The sequence below is a fragment of the Bidens hawaiensis genome, unplaced genomic scaffold, assembly GCF_021521415.1.
Source record: "Bidens hawaiensis isolate Kalapana, Puna unplaced genomic scaffold, B.hawaiensis_p1.1 tig00018002_1, whole genome shotgun sequence".
Classification (NCBI taxonomy): domain Eukaryota; kingdom Viridiplantae; phylum Streptophyta; class Magnoliopsida; order Asterales; family Asteraceae; genus Bidens; species Bidens hawaiensis.
Window position 1 is genome coordinate 163,538 of NW_027492716.1, and position 18,271 is coordinate 181,808.

Below are 18,271 nucleotides of genomic sequence, written 5' to 3' on the forward strand. Positions count from 1 at the left end.
TTTTGGCTAGTAAAAACATGCATAAAGAACAAAGTATTGGGTCAGGTGGTTCAATCCATTTCGATAGTAGTAATATGTTGGATGGTTTAGCTTTCTAGGTGCGACTTCATATTCAATAGTGTTCCCCTGTACTGTCCAAAACGGTGAACGACATCAAATTGGCTTTATTCATACTTCTTTTGGTTTAACAAAATTGGTATTGAAAAAAGAGAGAGAAGAAATTTTGGATATACAATTTTAAAATGTCAAATAATTTTAGTTTTAACACTTTTTTTAAGGACTTAAATTTTAACACTTATAGTAATAAAGATGTGTGTATCTGAGTTGAGATCTGCCATATACCCAGTCCATGCAATAAAAGGTGTAAGGGCACGTGGTGGGGCAAGTAGTGGCAGTGTAGTGTAATTATCCATGACAAGTGGATCTCGTACTATATTAATAACTGAAACAATAATTATGTTCTGTTCTGTGCCGGATTTAACCTAGCCAACATTGTTGCCTAACCACGGAACACTCTACCATGACGTCACTCCTTGATAACTTTTTTTCCTAATTATATTTGCTTTTTATTTGCGTTACAAATCTACTACTTGTTTTCTATTTAAAAACTAGCGTATCTTATTCTTATTAATATCCAACAATTTGGATAATAGCTGACGAGATACCCGCAAATTATGGACATTCACCTCCTCATTTAAACCTCGTTTCGTATCTTCATATTCCTCATGATTGAAGTTTTGAGTCTTTTCACTTTTGAGTGTTAATTTAGGAAATTTTATAACAATAGCTTAAGAAAGAACATTTATTAATAGGGTTGAGTTATTGTATAAAGTTTGGGCTGAATTATTATATAAAGCTTGAAATGGAACGATAAGGAAAACATTTTAAGTTTTTTTTTTATTTTTGATTTATATTTTAAGTTATATTGTAAGTATGTTTAAATAGTTATATGTGTATAAAAATAAAATAATAAAATAATAAGTAAAATACAAGCAAGCCGAGATTGAATTTGAAATTCTACTCATGCTACAACCTCGAATGTTGAATATACAACTTGAAACAAACTAAGTTCGAAGGAGCTAAGCTTGTGATCCATTCGCAAAATCATAAATTCATTAACAACTTCGCCTATCAAATCCCACATTTTGTATAGTCACATTTGTACATAAAAAGATGAGAAATTCTTGTTCTCCTAAAGCCAAAAAATATTCGTTAACAACTTCAGTTACATCGAAAATTTTCACAAGATATTTAATCCAACAAATTAGGGAAGAGGGTGGGGGTGGTGGGGGGGTTTAATTTTAAAATATTTATATCCTAATTTCAATGAGTGGGCCTGTCACCTGGTCACAATATACTTTTACAAAACAGTCGTGTGCCTATTCAAATTGAGGCCCAAAACCATTGCTTGGGTTTACTCTCCCGCGGACAAGCCTATGTGCAACCCCTTCCCTTGCCCAAATCACCATGTATTAACTATCAAGATCCATTTAATAAATATATCACAATCCTTTGTAACGCTAATGAATTAGTAACATTTTTACTAAAATATCATTGGTTGCTGGTGTAGATCACAAGATTGTATGAAAACATGTCGCATTAAGAATATTGCATGATTGCACAAAAAAATATCGCAAAATTATTATTTCATTAACAATTTCTACCTATCAAATCCCCAATTCCCTATTAACTCATTAGAGAAAAAAATGCATAGCTCCACTTGTATTGAAGATCTTCACGGCTTTAAGCGAAAAGAATTTCATTCATAACTTAACCTATAAAGAATTTCCTTAAAATATTTCTACCGTAATTTCAATGAGTGGGCATGTCGCCTGGTCACAATATACCTTTTACAAAACTGTCGTGGGCCTATTGAAATTGAGGCCAAAAACCATTGCTTGGGTTTACTCTCCCGTGGACGGGCCTATGTACAATCCCTTCCCTTACCCAAATCATCATGTATTAACTACCAAGATCCATTTAATAAATATATTACAATCCTTTGCAACGCTAATGAATTATTAACAGTTTTACTAAAATATCATTGGCTGCTGATGTAAATCACAAGATTGTATGAAAACATGCCGCATTAAGAAGATTACAGGATTGCACAAAAAAATATTGCAAAATTATTATTTCATTAACAATTTTACCTATCGAATCCCCAATTCCCTATTAACACATTAGAGAAAAAAAATGCATAGCTCCACTTGTATTGAAGATCTTCACGAATTTAAGCGAAAATAATTTCATTCATAACTTAAACCTATAAAGAATTTCCTTAAAATATTTCTACAGTAATTTCAATGAGTTGGCATGTCATCTGATCACAATATACTTTTTTACAAAACAGTCATGGGCCTATTCAAATTGAGGCCCAAAGCCATTTCTTGGGTTTTACTCTCTCGTAAACGGCCCTATTATGTACAACCCCTTCCCCAGTTCCCCTACCCAAATCACCATGTATTAACTACCAAAATCCATTAAATAAATAATTCACAATCCTTTGCAACACTAATGAATTATTAACAGTATTATTAGCATATCACTGGTTGCTCGTGTAGATTACAAGATTGTACGAAAACATGTCGCATTAAGAAGATTGTAGGATTGCATAAAAATTATTATTTTATTAACAACTCCACCTATCGAATCCTCAATTCCCTATCAACACATTAAAGAAAATTTTGCATAGCTCCACTTGTATTGAAGATCTTCACGGCTTAAGCGAAAATAATTTCATTCATAACTTCACCTATAACGAAAAATTTGCATAACTCCACTTGTATTACATAGTTACAAAACTAGATAGTGTTTAAATTCATCACAAAATGATTAAAAACCCGAGATGTGATATATGACAATTGATATTTACAAAGTGTGATTCAGGGCCCGCCATGGCCTAAGGCAGAGGGGTCGACAGACGTTAGGCCCGATTTTTTTTTAATTATATGTATTTTTATAAAAAAAAAACTATATGTATACTTAATGTTTAATCTTAATTAAGTAACAACTAACTTGGTCTAGTGGTAAAGGAAATGACATTTATAAGCTTGTGACTTCCAACCCAAAGGTCGTAGGTTCTAGTCTCATTTGATGCATTTATAAGCTTATTTTTATACATTGGTTTTACACAACCCAAGTCACAACCAAAGAAATTAATTTAAAAAACAAATTATTTAAACCTAACAAAATACTATTTTTACTTAAGGCCTAAAATATTTTTCGCCTTCGGCCCGATTTTTTTTTTCAATTCTCGAAGCCGGCCCTGGTGTGATTTACATACTAACCCGAGACTTGCTCATCCATGTACATCTATCTATGTGTATTTTACCGGATACAAACATTGTAAATACATATTAGCCACATTAAGTGAGTATATATGGTAAAGCTTTCTAAAATATCAAGTTTTCATCACTTTGGTCACCGAGGTATGCTTACTCAACATGGAGTAAAGGTACGGCAACTCTATAAACCAAATTGGGCATTTAGGCATGTGTGATTGCGTTCTATGCACAACACAAAGTAGTAGAGCAACCACTTTCTAAGTGGCGTACACCTACATCAAGAGGTATATAACTATGCTAGCCTCTAAACTAACGTTTTTTAGAAAATATTTTGTATGTTAATGTTATTTCAGTGTAGTTTTATAAATTTTTTATATTTAAGATTATAATTATGAAAATTAGTTTTTATACATATCTATGTTTTTTTTGCACATATGCAAATTTTATTATTACATAAATTTTAAACATATGTAAACTTGTTATTTATATATGTAATTAAAAATTTATTTATAAAATATGATAAAACTACTTTCAAATAATGTTGATATATAAAAAAATTTTAAAAATGTTTTGTTGTTAAGAGTTTATTTAAGTTCTTAACATTTTTGGAGTTTTTAAAGGATACTAACCCTACACACACACACATATATAAGTACCAATTTACATATGTATATAAAAATGTATAAGTACAGTATAAAAACAAATTTCCATAATTTTAATTATAAAATTACATATACTAAGTAAAAAAGCGGCCATCAAACAGTACTAATATATAAAAAAATAAAAAATGGTTGATTGTTAAGAGTCCTTAAAATTCTTAAATTATTTAAGTGTTCTGAAATGAATCTAATAATAAAAAATATATATTAGCAACTTATAAACTTTGATTATAGTAAAAAAAATTACAACAGGTTATCCCGTCGCAAATGTTCATTAAAAATAATAAAACTAATATTCCATCACATAAAGTAATAGGTTTTTAGACTACTTTAGTGATGGAATATTTATTTATACTATAATATGTAACATTAATTAATTTAGATTACACAACATTACATCATACTACATTATATAGACATATTACATCATATCATATGCAATTATATCACATTACATGAGTATTTACTATTTACATGATATTATGATATTACGTTATATTATAACATATTACATTATATTTTTCATATTTCATCTTATTGCATAAAGTTGTATCATATTAAATTATTTAGGATAGTAGGTGTGTTGTGTGCACATGAGTCGAGCCGTAAATTATTTGTGAGCAATTCGCTAAATGTCAAAATCACATTGTACTTTAAATGACTGATAAATTTATTTAAAAAACGAGAGCAAGCACGAGATTTATATATTAAGCTTGACTAGACTCTAGAGTCCAACAAATATTTTAGCTTTCTCAAAAGTTATTAAATAACTTGTAAAAATGTATTATAAAAATTCTACTTTATGTTAGTTACGCATGAAATAAGTCATAGTATTTTCTGCCTGATTATTAGGTCTAAAAGTTATTACCATTCTTTGCGAAAGTATGTTTTAATCTATCATTATCTTTTTGCATTTATTATTTAATAAACTAAATATCTTTTTTTATAAAATCATATCTTTTTTATAAAATCATAAACAAGAAATTAAGTAGCAAACTATGAATCCCAGATAAACATTTATACTTGTTTTTACTGTAATACATAAGACACGTAACTATCTCATTTTATCTTACACACCTAATGTGTAAGTGATTATACGGTTGTGTGCGTTTTTAACTTAAAATTTGTACTATATTTTATTAATTTAATCCATTATAAAAAAATCAACTATAAAAGCAAAGCTTTTTATCCATACTATCCGGTTATAAAAGTTATGTCACAATTCTCATACATTGCACTGAAAGAGTAAAAAGTTATATTTTAAGGGAAAAAGATTTAAAGTAAGTTAACCCAACATACCACATTAAATTTTTAGATTCATGCTTTACACACCACCCAGAAAGGAGACAAACACATGCCTATATATATGTGTGTATATATCCCATTATACACACAGTGATAGAGACAAAGAGAGAGAGATAAGTATTTCTCATATCTTTTTTTCTAGTGAGAGAAAGGAAGACATAAGTCTGAGTTATCACCAGTTTTCACATATCTTATAGATTGTGTTTTATAAAATTATCAACTGTTAAAAATCATGGAGAATGCAGGGCCATCATCATCATCATCAGCATCTTTTGTCTCAGTTGAAGGTGATATTACTTCATAAGTCCATGCTATACTATAATGATTAATGTTTTAATTTCCATAGATAACTAATGTTGTTCTTAACATTATGCAGATCTTATGTTCAAAGAGTTGTGGAAATCCTGCGCTGGACCACTCGTCGATATGCCAAAAAACGGAGAACGAGTTTATTATTTTCCACAAGGGCATATAGAGCAGGTGAGCATATATAATTAAATTACAGATCTATGTTTGTTGAAGTTTAATATTTTAACTTTAATTAATCAATTTTAATTAATTCTGTTATTCTGTTTATGTTTTTTGTTAAGGTGGAAGCTTCAATGAATGAAGCACCAACTCAAGAGATACCACATTTTGAACTCAATTCAAAGATCTTATGTCATGTAGTCCATACTCATTTGTTGGTATGTAATTAGCTATTTTTGGATTAAGATTTTATTTTAACTAGGGATTTAAAGCGAATTCGGCTTTTTATCAAGAAAGATCATAATATACAATTCTTGTGACTTTGTAGGCTGAACGTGACACGGATGAGGTGTACGCGTCAATAACCTTATTGCCCGCAATGGATGTAAGAATTAATTTGATTAATTAATATTTAAATTAAATTAAATATATATGTAATCATGGTTTTCTTACTTTAATTTAATGTCACATTAATTGCAGCAAAGGGAGTTAACAAGTCTTGATCCATGTCATCCTGAGCCAACAAGGCTAGCCTTTCACTCGTTTTGCAAGGCTTTGACAGCCTCCGACACCAGCACCCATGGTGGGTTTTCCGTGCTCCGAAAGCACGCGCAAGAGTGCCTTCCCGCATTGGTAAACTTTTTTTTTATGTGGGAAATTGGATTTTAATCATCCAAACTTTGCCCCATTGGTCAGCGCTAAGCCAAACTTCAAAAATATACCATAGCAGTCCCAAGCTTCAACCTATTGGCCAACAACGAGCTTTTCACTAACGGGGTTATATTCCGTAAGTTTTTGTTGACGTGGACCAGCTTACGTGGAAAAATATAACTTTTTAATTAATAATGTCGGTGGCCTGGTCCACCGATATTATTAATAAAAAATTTTAAAAAAAATCCACGTAAGCTAGTCCACATCAGCAAAAACTAATGGAATCTAACCGCATTAGTGAAAAGCTCGTTGTCAGTCAATAGGTTGAAACTTGGGACTGTTGTGATATATTTTTAAAGTTCGGCTTAACGCGAGTCAACGAGACAAAATTTAGATTGTTAAAATCCAATTTCTCTTTTTCATTTCCTTATAATTAATTATTATTATTATATTATTATTTAACACTAAGTTCCACCTCACATTTAATTTATGAAGGGGGTACCATATCACATTTATAATTAATTATTACTAGTTATTCCAATCTCTTTTACATTTTTGTTATGCTTTAAATAAATAATTTGTTTTTATGTTCTAATTTGAGTAAATTTGTTGTTAGATCATGAATCAAGAGGCCCCAAGTCAAGAAATAGAGGCCTTTGATTTACATGGCACTATCTGGAGATTTAAGCACATTTTTAGAGGTCAACCAAAGAGACATCTGTTGATAACCAGATGGAGTAACTTTGTTACTCAAAAAAAATTAGTGACTGGGGATACACTCGTATTCCTAAGGTATTGTTTTTTTAGTTATTGATTGTAAAGTTTGTACATGTTATATGTCTTAAATATATACCGTGTTTAATTATAGGAGTGAAAACGGTCATTCACGGGTTGGCATTCGACGTCAAGCTCGTTTACACACCTCCGCGCCTTCTTCAGTTATTTCAAGCCAAAGCATGCATTTGGGCGTGCTGGCAACGTGAAGAGGTAGGTCCCAGCAGAGCCCAGTTGGACCCGCAAGACTCACCTTGAAGAGGGACGTCTGCGCAGAAACCAACTGGATCCGCAGGACCAACCATGCTCAGAGACGTGACGTCCTTACGCGCAGTACGCAAGCTGTTCCCGCAGGAAATGCCTCCCAATGGTGAAGTACTCTGCCTGTTCCCGCAGCTGCGGATACAAGCCATCAGGGAAGGCCACCCGCGCAGCAAGGCTACACGCACAAGGCACTTAGCTCTCAAATCACTCAGTGTCACCTGAAGGAATGAGCAAAGCCGGGAACAATCCCGCACAAAGGCGGGAGGGGGAATACTCCTGCCCAAAAGCCAGTCCGTACGATACGGGAATATCTTTTGTACTGTACCTGACGAGGTATGGGCAAAAGATCTGACTAAAGATACGACAGCTTATTGACAACAGTATGGCGAGCAGCATGCTCTTGTACTGTATGTCACTATTAGCCGCTGCCTACTCACCAACTCCTGTCATACCACGTGCATAGCCGGCAGTTGGTGGAAAAGGAATAGTACACAGCAGGCCTGGTCACTGTCAGCCGCTGCCTACCCACCAACTACCAGCAGGGCACGTGCGTAGGCCACAGTTGGTAGAACAGGAATACTATTCAGCCGGCCACACCTCCTTGGAAACCTACCTTCGGCTATAAATACCCCAAATGGTATGATCATCATATCTTATCATATAATCATCATATTATACCTGATATCTGCTCTAGCAATCTTTTAATATACATTTATATTTAAAGAGCAATCTAGTCTGATTCTCACGCCGGATGGTGGTCACAAGGAGGAACCCCCCCTTCTCAGTGACAAGCTCACGGTGTCTGTTTTGCAGGTTATCAGAAGAACCATCTTTGCCGGATCTAACCCCTCGTGGGAAACATCTATCTAACCCCCAGGTTACCCGTAATCTGCCGGGGTCCGGTTAGTGTTTCTTCATTGGCGTCATCCGTGCATAAAAGCTAGAACTTCATTTCTTTTCAGTTTTTTCAAACTTCTGGAAAGATGGTTAAAGAAACTCCGGTAACCACAACCCCAGCTACTGGGGGGAATACCGACTACACAGTCTTTACAAACACTACCCCGGTTACCCAAGCCGGGGCAAGTGAAGTAAATTTTACGAACACTACCCCAGTTACCCAAGCTGGGGCAAGTGCAGTAAATAATCGCTCACTGGGATTCACCGATACCCAGTTAGAGAAACGAACAAGACTCCCCCGCCAAACACTCGATGAAGTTAAGGCATGGGCGGAGGCACGTCAGAAGGAATTCCAAGCTGAGTTGGACGAACGCTTGCGTTCCGTCCAACAGGCTGACGAATTCGAAGAATACTTGGACGATGACTCGGAGGAATCCGACACCGACATAACCCTCGCCATAGGGCAAAAGGGAAGCGTAAGGAAACGGACTCCCAACCGAGAAGGCGTTTTGGGGAAGCCTTCAAACCAAAAAACCCAGGTGGAAGTCCACGTGACTTCTCCAAAACATATAGACCAACTGTGGCAAATGCGGGAACGTCCAAATTTGCAAGGGACATTGCGGAAGCAATTGCCCCAAAAAGTGCCAAACAAATGTCCAACATAGGCACATATGATGGTATATCTGATCCAGACGATCATTTGAACAGGTTCATAGCGGGGGCAACCGTTAGTAGTTGGACGGAACCCACGTGGTGTTACATGTTCCAAATGACGCTTGTTGGGGCAGCTAGAGCGTGGTTCGATCGTCTACCGGTCAACCACATCTACGACTGGGCAGACTTCCAACAGAAGTTTAGCCAACACTTCAGCCAACAACGAAAGTATACCGAGGAGCAATGGACAATCCTCAAATGCATTCGAGAGGAAGATGAATCTTTGCTAGACTTCATCACTCGCTTCAACTCAAAGAAGCTAAGTCTGGGTAATATCAGCGAAGATCTTGTTCGCGCTGCTTTCATCCAGGGCGCGAACGACCCAGAGCTCATCCGCACCTTAACGGGTAAAGATGGCATGCCATCCACATGGGATGCCATCATGACAGCAGCAAAACGCTTTGCGGAAACGGAGAAGCAACTGGGTAGAGATCTCCCCCAGAGCACAAACCTCTACACCCAGAAAACAAGGGAAGACAACGTCCTTACCGCCCGATTAAACAAAAAGCGAAAGCTAGGCATTTGGCAGTCAAGGGTAAACTTTGACACCTCATCCGGCTTGCAACATCGGTTAGGCGGAAGGGATAACGTACGGTCGAACCAGAACTCCAGATGGACGCCACTCACCAAAAGCGTCACCGAGATATTCGCCACTGAGGAGCTCCCATGGCCAAAGCCTCCAATAATCCGACATCGTCACAATGCTGATCGGAGCAAATACTGTGACTTTCACAGGACAAAAGGCCACAACACTGAAGAATGCACAGACGTTAAGGACATGGTCGAGGCATTTGTCAGAGATGGGACACTCGCGCACCTCGTGGCGCAATGAACGCTGAGCAGGCTGATGCGTGTAGAACCCCACTTGGGGAAAACACGAATAAAATTGCAGCTTCAATGTTGGAGACTACATACTGCGCAAACAACGAGATCCCGAACCAGGTGCATATCGGCTCGATGGCACTCCCATCCCAACAACATGGAAGGGAGCTCAATTATACAGTTTGCATGTAGATCAATTCCAAATTTGTAAAGAAAAGGCCCAGAGCCACTTCTAATGGAAATGATTCTCCTTAGAACATCGACGCTGATGATTTTACATTTATACTTTATGAACTATCAACACTGATGCCGGTCTTCACCGCATACATAAGTGTGAAAGTCGTTGCATGGGGAAGGCGGCAAAACCCGCATAAACCCAAAAAAACGACAAACCTTCACGCAGGTCAGTTAGAGGGTAAAGTTCAGTCATCCCACTAAATGAAAGTGCCGGTCTATCCGCATGAATCATGATAGAGGAAACTGAACACTAACCTATTAACAACCGCACGTCGAACGGTTAATTTATTCAACACAGATATGCCGGTTTTCACCGCATAATCACGTGGAAAGTCGTTGCGTGGGGAAGGCGGCAAAACCCGCATAAACCCAAAAAACGACAAACCTTCACGCAGGTCAGTTGAAGGGTAAAGTTCAGTCACCCCATTAAATGAAAGTGCCGGTCTATCCGCATGAATCATGATAGAGGAAACTGAACACTAACCTATTAACAACCGCGCGTCGAATGGTTAATTTATTCAACACTAATATGCCGGTTTTCACCGCATAATTACGTGGAAAGTCGTTGCGTGGGGAAGGTGGCAAAACCCGCATAAACCCAAAAAACGGCAAACCTTCACGCAGGTCAGTCATAGGTAAACGTTGGTCAACTAAATGAAAGTGCCGGTCATAACCGCACAAATCATGAGAGGAAACCGAACCTATTGACAACCGCGCGTCGAACGAATTAACATTCAAAACAGAGAATTTCTAACAAAAGGATGAGGAAAACCTACACGCAGGTTAGATGTAGGTAAAGTTTAGCCATCCTACTAAGTGCAAGTGACGGTCATACCCGCACAATCACGAAAGAGGAAGCAAAACTTCAACCTATTATCTGCCACGTTCAAAGGTTAACTTATCCTAAACACTTAGAAATTTCAAAAAAGATGAGGAAAACCTACACGCAGGTTAGATGTAGGTAAAGTTTAGCCATCCTACTAAGTGCAAGTGACGGTCCTACCCGCACAATCACGAAAGAGGAAGCAAAACTTCAACCTATTATCTACCACGTTCAAAGGTTAACTTATTCTACACACTTGGAAAATTGCTAATTTAAACTAAAGTATGCAAGTCATATAACGTTTATAAAGCAAGGAATCCAGAGAAAGTAGCGGTCTTACCCGCACAAAGATTTATATTTCACAATGATTCATTACAAGAATGGCCGGGTAACTACCCGCCTACAAGAAAATAAATCTATACAAGCTAAATCTATCCTAGCAGTGGGAAGGGATCTTCAGGATCAAGCTTCAGGGCCACTTCCACTTGGACCAGCACCATCAGTAGAGCGTGGCAGTTCAAGGAAAGCTTTAAGGATAGCTAGCCCATCATCATCAGCAGCAACTTCGTTTACCTTCTCCACCACCGGATGCGGGAAGGCGGCATACTGATTCACTGCTTGGTCATAAACAGCTTCAGTATCAACATTATATAAAGGGAAGTTGGAAGGCGGGATGCCTTTCTCAACGAACCCTAGACCAAGCAGGAAACCGGCCTTTTCCCCATCCTCGTGAGAAGCGTTGAGGGCTGCGCTCATAGCATCGTCATAAGACGTCTCCGTGAAGACTCGATGCACAACCTACAAAAAAGAAAATATACATCAGAACCTTTTCTATTTACAAAGAAAAGCGTAAAGACATGAAAAGCATACCTGAGACAACGCTTCTCGAAGAAGCCATTCCTTGGCAACCAGAGCCTCCTGGAGGGCAGCTTGAGCTTCGTTACGGGCGCGTTCGGCTTCACTCTTGTTGAGGTTGGCAAGCTACACATCTTTAGCCGCAGCCTCTTCGACGCCCTTTAGCTTACGCTCAGTATGGTCAAGCACCCCCCTCTGGTCCAAGATTTCTTGGAGCTTTTTGGCGTCTTCCATCGCCAAGGCATCATGAGCCTGCTGGAGAGCCTCTAATTTGGCTTTAAGCTCTTCATTCTCCACGCGTAGAGGCTCAGCAACAGCTTCAGCCTTGGTGGCCCTTTCGGTTGCGTTCCTAGCAGTTTCCTTAGCCAGCCGAAGCTGTTCATTAACTGCTTGGGCAGCCTTGGAACGGGCCTCGAGACGGGCCTGAACCTCAACTTCAAGGGCCTTGAACGCCTTCTCCTTCTCCGCAGCCGCGGCGGAGAGCCTCCTATTCTCCTCCCGGACAGCCCGCGCCTGAGCTACTTCGTGAATGCAAGCTGCTTTTAACTTGTCGTTTTCACGACAAAGCAGCTCGACGCGCGGCTGCATCCGGGCCAGGAGAACCCGAAGCTCATTGGTTAGCCTACCCTCCTGGTAGCTAGCCATGGCTTCCCCTAACGCACCACTGGGAGCAGCGTGACGCGCGGCTGCATCCGGGCCAGGAGAACCCGAAGCTCATTGGTTAGCCTACCCTCCTGGTAGCTAGCCATGGCTTCCCCCAACGCACCACTGGGAGCAGCATGACGAGCCCACTCCACGCACTCCACAGGTGTGCGAAGGGTTGTTCCTCGGCGAATGTTCCATCGTGGAACATACACTTCATTGGAATCCGACACTGCAAAAAACAAAAAGCAGTTAGGAAAAGATGATAAAAAAATATATAAAAAAGGCCAAAAGAACCCTACGCACCTGTAGGGTCAATAACAAGCCGATAGCCGCCAAACCCATCACCTGAACCCAAGGGAAATCCATCCAAGAGGTCAGGCAGATGGGAATGAGGCAGAGGTTGGCGATAAGCCCCATGCATACCTGAAGGATCGGCCGTCGTTGCCGATGACGGAGGAGGCATGGTAAAGGCCGCCGCGGCCGCCGCGGTCGCCGCTGCGGAATCCGCAGCAAAAGTAACCGCCGGCTCGGTGAAAGATGCGGTAAAAATGGCACTCACAGCCGGCGGTGACGTTATCACAGCTGGAACAGTCGGCTCAAAGGAGTGAGCAACTGAACCAGCGGAAGCAGGCGCAGCCGCCTGGGTCGTCGCCTCAGGTAGGCTGACCAAGCCTACCGTCATGGGCGGAGGGGTACTCCTCTGCGCTCCACCCTGGAATGCGTCAACATCCACGCCTGCATAAAGAAGATAAGTATTAATGATGGAAAACTATGAAGTTAAAGATGAAGTTTGTACTTACGGGTTTTCTTGAGCCTAAAGGTACGGAGAGGCGGGGACGAACCCGGCCTCTTTGCGCCGCTCACCGTCGTCTTCCTGGGCTCTCCGGAGGTGACAGTCACAGCCTCCAGAGCGGTGGTCTTATCACCACCGGGATTCCCCGCCACCTCTTCGCTCTCGGTCTCCGAATCAGACCGAGGCACCGGATCGGCAGTGGAGGCCACCTTCTCTTTCCCCTTCCCGCCGGCAGCCTTCTTCTTCCGCACCAACGGAGGACCATCTGCGGATTCCTTATCAGAACATAAGATTAGAGGAATTCCAGCAGAGGTTTCAACATTGAGGGGTCGAGGGTTGAATAGCGCCTTACCTGGCCGCCTGGCGCTAAGGATCTCGTGGCCTAACGGGTAGACCTCCACGAACCGATCCGCCGTTTGTTCTAGGATGGGCAACTCGTTCTCGTCTAGAGCGCGAGTACCCATCCGAGCGGGACCGTCAGCCCCCCGCGGGTACAGGAGCGACTGCAAGTCGTTCCCCTCTGAAATAAACAGGAAAGAAGTTAGAAGAAATTCTAAATCAACAAAAAGAAACAGAGCATACCGTAAGGAACATAGTTCAAACCGTATTCGAGGACGATCGGGATCTTTCGCGCATCCGCATCTTTCCACACCCGGCTCATCCCGAACATCACCATCCCGGACTCCGCAAACCGGTAAACCGGAGATTGGACTCGGGATATCTTCGAAAACCATTCCGCCTCCTCGTAGTTGGAGGCGTGAAGGCTGGGAAGTGCTTGCCCATTCTTGAACTTCATGGCAAGGGGGATGGCGCGAGCGGAGATGTAGAAGAACTTCCGCTTCCACGAGCGAAGACTGCGCTCGGTTGCGCAGATCTTCAAACCCTTAATCCGGGTTATCAACGTATACCACCCCTGGATGCACCTCCAAGTGTAAAAGGTCATCAGGCGGTCGACGAAGGGCTCAATGCCCAGAATCCGGCACACCCACTCGAAGTGGCGAATCTTGGCGATCGCCATCGGGTGCACCTCGGTCAAGTGAACACCGTGCCTCTCAAGGACACGGTAAACAAACTTTGTCAATGGGAACCTAAGATTCCCATAGACAAAGAATGCAGCATATACCCCGATCTTGCCTCTGGGGGAATCATACACCGTCTGATGGGGTTCAGGAAACTCAGGCTCGAGGGACTCGAGCATGAACTTCCTGACGATGTACTGATACAGATCGACAGGCAGAGCACACTGGCACTCGCCAGCAATACTCTTGTCATCGGCTGTAGATTCGAGATCACGTGAAGACATCTTGCAGCTGAAAGAAGAAAGCGATTTCAAGAGAATGCTTGCCTGAAAAGGTGAGTATTCGCCGAAAATCGCTTAGAAGATGAAGAGAAGAGTGAAAGTGTGGATTACAAAGAACCCTCTCCCCCTTTATATACTAATTGCAATTAATGCGATGCATTTAATGCGGAAGAGAGAGAAATCGAAGGTGCAATGAAACTATGACACGTGGCAAAAAGCAAGCTGGCAACAGCTGTTGAAAGGACGCGTACCATTAATTTCGCGGCCACGCGCCCGAAAAATCGCGCCCACGCGCCTGAAAAGGCGTCTGGAATGACCATGTACTGTCACGTCACCATAACTTCCTGCACGTCCTGACACAGTCAGAAGAAACCGTCGCACGACGTTTCAGAGGTTTGGACTGTTCTTATCCTTTCACCAACTCTTCGAATTTCAAAATTCAAAAAGATTCAAAAGTAAGCGGGAAAATACCCCTTACCTTGGCAACCAAGTAACCGTAAGACGGATGCGGGTACAGTGTTAAGGCAAAACCCTTCACATACCTAGCACCCGCAGGGAATTGAAGCCAAGAATAACTTGGCAACCAAGTAACCGTAAGACGGATGCGGGTACAGTGTTAAGGCAAAACCCTTCACATGCCTAGCACCCGCAGAGAATTGAAGCCAAGAATACCTCGGCAACCAAGTAACTATAAGACGGGTGCGGGTACAGTGTTAAGGCAAAACCCTACACATACCTAGCACCCGCAGGGAATGGACGCCAGGAATACCTTGGAAGTAAAGTAACCGTAAGACGAGCGCGGGTACAGTGTTAAGGCAAAACCCTTCACATACCTAGCGCTCCGCAGGGAATTGAAACCAAGAAGGATCTTCTGGGCAATGCTTGCGGAAACGGAAATAACATCCCCGCATAGCGGGAACGTCGAGAACTACGTTGTTTGAAGCTCCAGGATGGAATTGGTGGTTTTAACATAATTGATCACTATGTTCAAAACTACCAAAACCTCATGGAGATCCACACAAGTGGGACTCAACGCTCCTGACTTGCGAGGAGGTTACAGACCTACCCGCATCATACCCAAAGATCAAGCAGGAAAGTCGGGAATTTCTGCAAGTGACAAGGACTTCCGCGGGAAGAATCCCCATGGAAAACCTTAAAAAACCCTTTTCAAAACCCTTTGCTTAAGTCCAAAAGTTCACCTCACTTTATTAAACATTCATGAGAAGAACATTGGACTGGGGGGACTTGAAGAGGTAGGTCCCAGCAGAGCCCAGTTGGACCCGCAAGACTCACCTTGAAGAGGGACGTCTGCGCAGAAACCAACTGGATCCGCAGGACCAACCATGCTCAGAGACGTGACGTCCTTACGCGCAGTACGCAAGCTGTTCCCGCAGGAAATGCCTCCCAATGGTGAAGTACTCTGCCTGTTCCCGCAGCTGCGGATACAAGCCATCAGGGAAGGCCACCCGCGCAGCAAGGCTACACGCACAAGGCACTTAGCTCTCAAATCACTCAGTGTCACCTGAAGGAATGAGCAAAGCCGGGAACAATCCCGCACAAAGGCGGGAGGGGGAATACTCCCGCCCAAAAGCCAGTCCGTACGATACGGGAAGATCTTTTGTACTGTACCTGACGAGGTATGGGCAAAAGATCTGACTAAAGATACGACAGCTTATTGACAACAGTATGGCGAGCAGCATGCTCTTGTACTGTATGTCACTATTAGCCGCTGCCTACTCACCAACTCCTGTCATACCACGTGCATAGCCGGCAGTTGGTGGAAAAGGAATAGTACACAGCAGGCCTGGTCACTGTCAGCCGCTGCCTACCCACCAACTACCAGCAGGGCACGTGCGTAGGCCATAGTTGGTAGAACAGGAATACTATTCAGCCGGCCACACCTCCTTGGAAACCTACCTTCGGCTATAAATACCCCAAATGGTATGATCATCATATCTTATCATATTATCATCATATTATACCTGATATCTGCTCTAGCAATCTCTTAATATACATTTATATTTAAAGAGCAATCTAGTCTGATTCTCACGCCGGAGGGTGGTCACAAGGAGGAACCCCCCCCCCCCTTCTCAGTGACAAGCTCACGGTGTCTGTTTTGCAGGTTATCAGAAGAACCATCTTTGCCGGATCTAACCCCTCGTGGGAAACATCTATCTAACCCCCAGGTTACCCGTAATCTGCCCGGGGTCCGGTTAGTGTTTCTTCACAACGGCATCACAAGCGGTTTCCACCCAGTCCCGGTTTACAGTTTTTTACAAACCAAGGTATGATGTTGATCTTTGACTGTTTTTCTTATAACATTTGTTGAATAATGTTTTTTTTTTTCGTTTTTCAGGACGGTTCAGTTCATCATTGGGGTGAACAAGTATTTAGAAGGTGTGAATAATGGGTTTTGCGTTGGAATGAGGTTTAAGATGCGGTTTGAGGGTGACGATACGCCGGAAAGAAGGTTTACCGGCACGATTGTTGAAGTCGGAGACTTGTCGCCTCAGTGGGTAAACTCCACGTGGCGATCGTTGAAGGTTACAGTTATTTATGTAATATCATGTAATATAACATATGTTTGAATTTGATGTTTGTTTAAATAAACTAAAAAGTCAAACCTTTTGTTGACCATACCAGGTTGCGTGGGATGAACCGGCATCAATTGTGAGACCCAAACGGGTTTCACCGTGGGAGATTGAGCCGTTCGTGGCACCTGTTCCGGCTAGTTTAGGTGAACCAGTGGTGCTAAAACATAAAAGGCCAAGACCAACAATGGAGGACCATAATGCTGGTTAGTTGACTTTCTTATCTATTATTATTTGTATACAATATGCATATTATTAACATCTTTTACTTTGTTTTAGAAGCAGGAAGTTCAGGTTTATCTGCTCGGTTAAACAAGACCGGTGAAGGACAGAGGGATGATAACCCTACCCCTAGCCGTAACCACAACCACGGTTCCTGGTTATCATCGCCATCACGTGTGAAAGCTTCAAGGAATGGTCATCATGGAGATGAACCCGAAGAAAGAAGAAGTGCTTTCTCACCTGGGTCGGGTAAGCAGCGAAAAGATTCGATACCAAATTCTGCAAGCGGATCAAGCTGTAGAATTTTCGGTATTGACATAAGCATCCCACCGAAAGGAGGTGATAAAGAAGCTGAAAACATACAAAGCAGTTCCACTTCCACCCGAAGCCGCACAAAGGTATGCATATAACTTTGATTTTTCTTTGTGATCAAGATATGCATCTGACCAACTTGGTTATGGTTATGAAAGGTAAAAATGCAAGGGGTGGCGGTTGGTCGAGCGGTGGACTTGACCGTGCTGAGAAATTATAAGGAATTGATTGAAGAGATGGAAAAAATGTTTGGTGTTGAAGGACAGTTGCGCAATGCAGAGGAGTGGGAAATTGTGTATACGAACGACGAAGGAGACGACAGGCTTATGGGGGATCGTCCATGGAGGTAAGACTTTTAAAAACTACTTTTACCCTTTCGAAATATGCATTGCTTTGTAAACAGTGTCTGATAATGTGGTTGTAACTGTAGGGAGTTTTGCAGCACGGTGAAGCGCATCACCATTCGTTCAAGACAAGAAAACGAGGGCGGGAAGTAAGTTTCCCTCTTCAACCGACAGCGAGGCTAGCATATGTAGCTTAGAAGCTTCTGGAAAGTGATGTTGAAGATGTTTACGAAACTCCCTTGTAATGGTTTCGGGGTTTTTTTTATCATTTGTTCATAGGCGTTGGATTCCACCTAAAAGAGGGGATG

General features: G+C 41.4%; 1 protein-coding gene across 1 annotated transcript; it reads left to right on the plus strand.

Annotated features, from left to right (window-relative positions):
- The first annotated feature begins 5,483 nt into the window (after nucleotides 1–5,483).
- LOC143555140 (auxin response factor 11-like) lies at nucleotides 5,484–18,116 on the plus strand. Its single transcript, XM_077044757.1, has 14 exons — nucleotides 5,484–5,538; nucleotides 5,628–5,731; nucleotides 5,842–5,937; nucleotides 6,048–6,104; nucleotides 6,200–6,352; nucleotides 6,987–7,162; nucleotides 7,239–7,349; nucleotides 9,678–9,688; nucleotides 16,737–16,779; nucleotides 16,851–17,037; nucleotides 17,138–17,291; nucleotides 17,365–17,705; nucleotides 17,778–17,965; nucleotides 18,050–18,116. Exons 1-14 carry the CDS (start codon nucleotides 5,484–5,486, stop codon nucleotides 18,114–18,116), a joined length of 1,743 nt encoding a protein of 580 aa, XP_076900872.1.
- The last annotated feature ends 155 nt before the right edge of the window (nucleotides 18,117–18,271 follow it).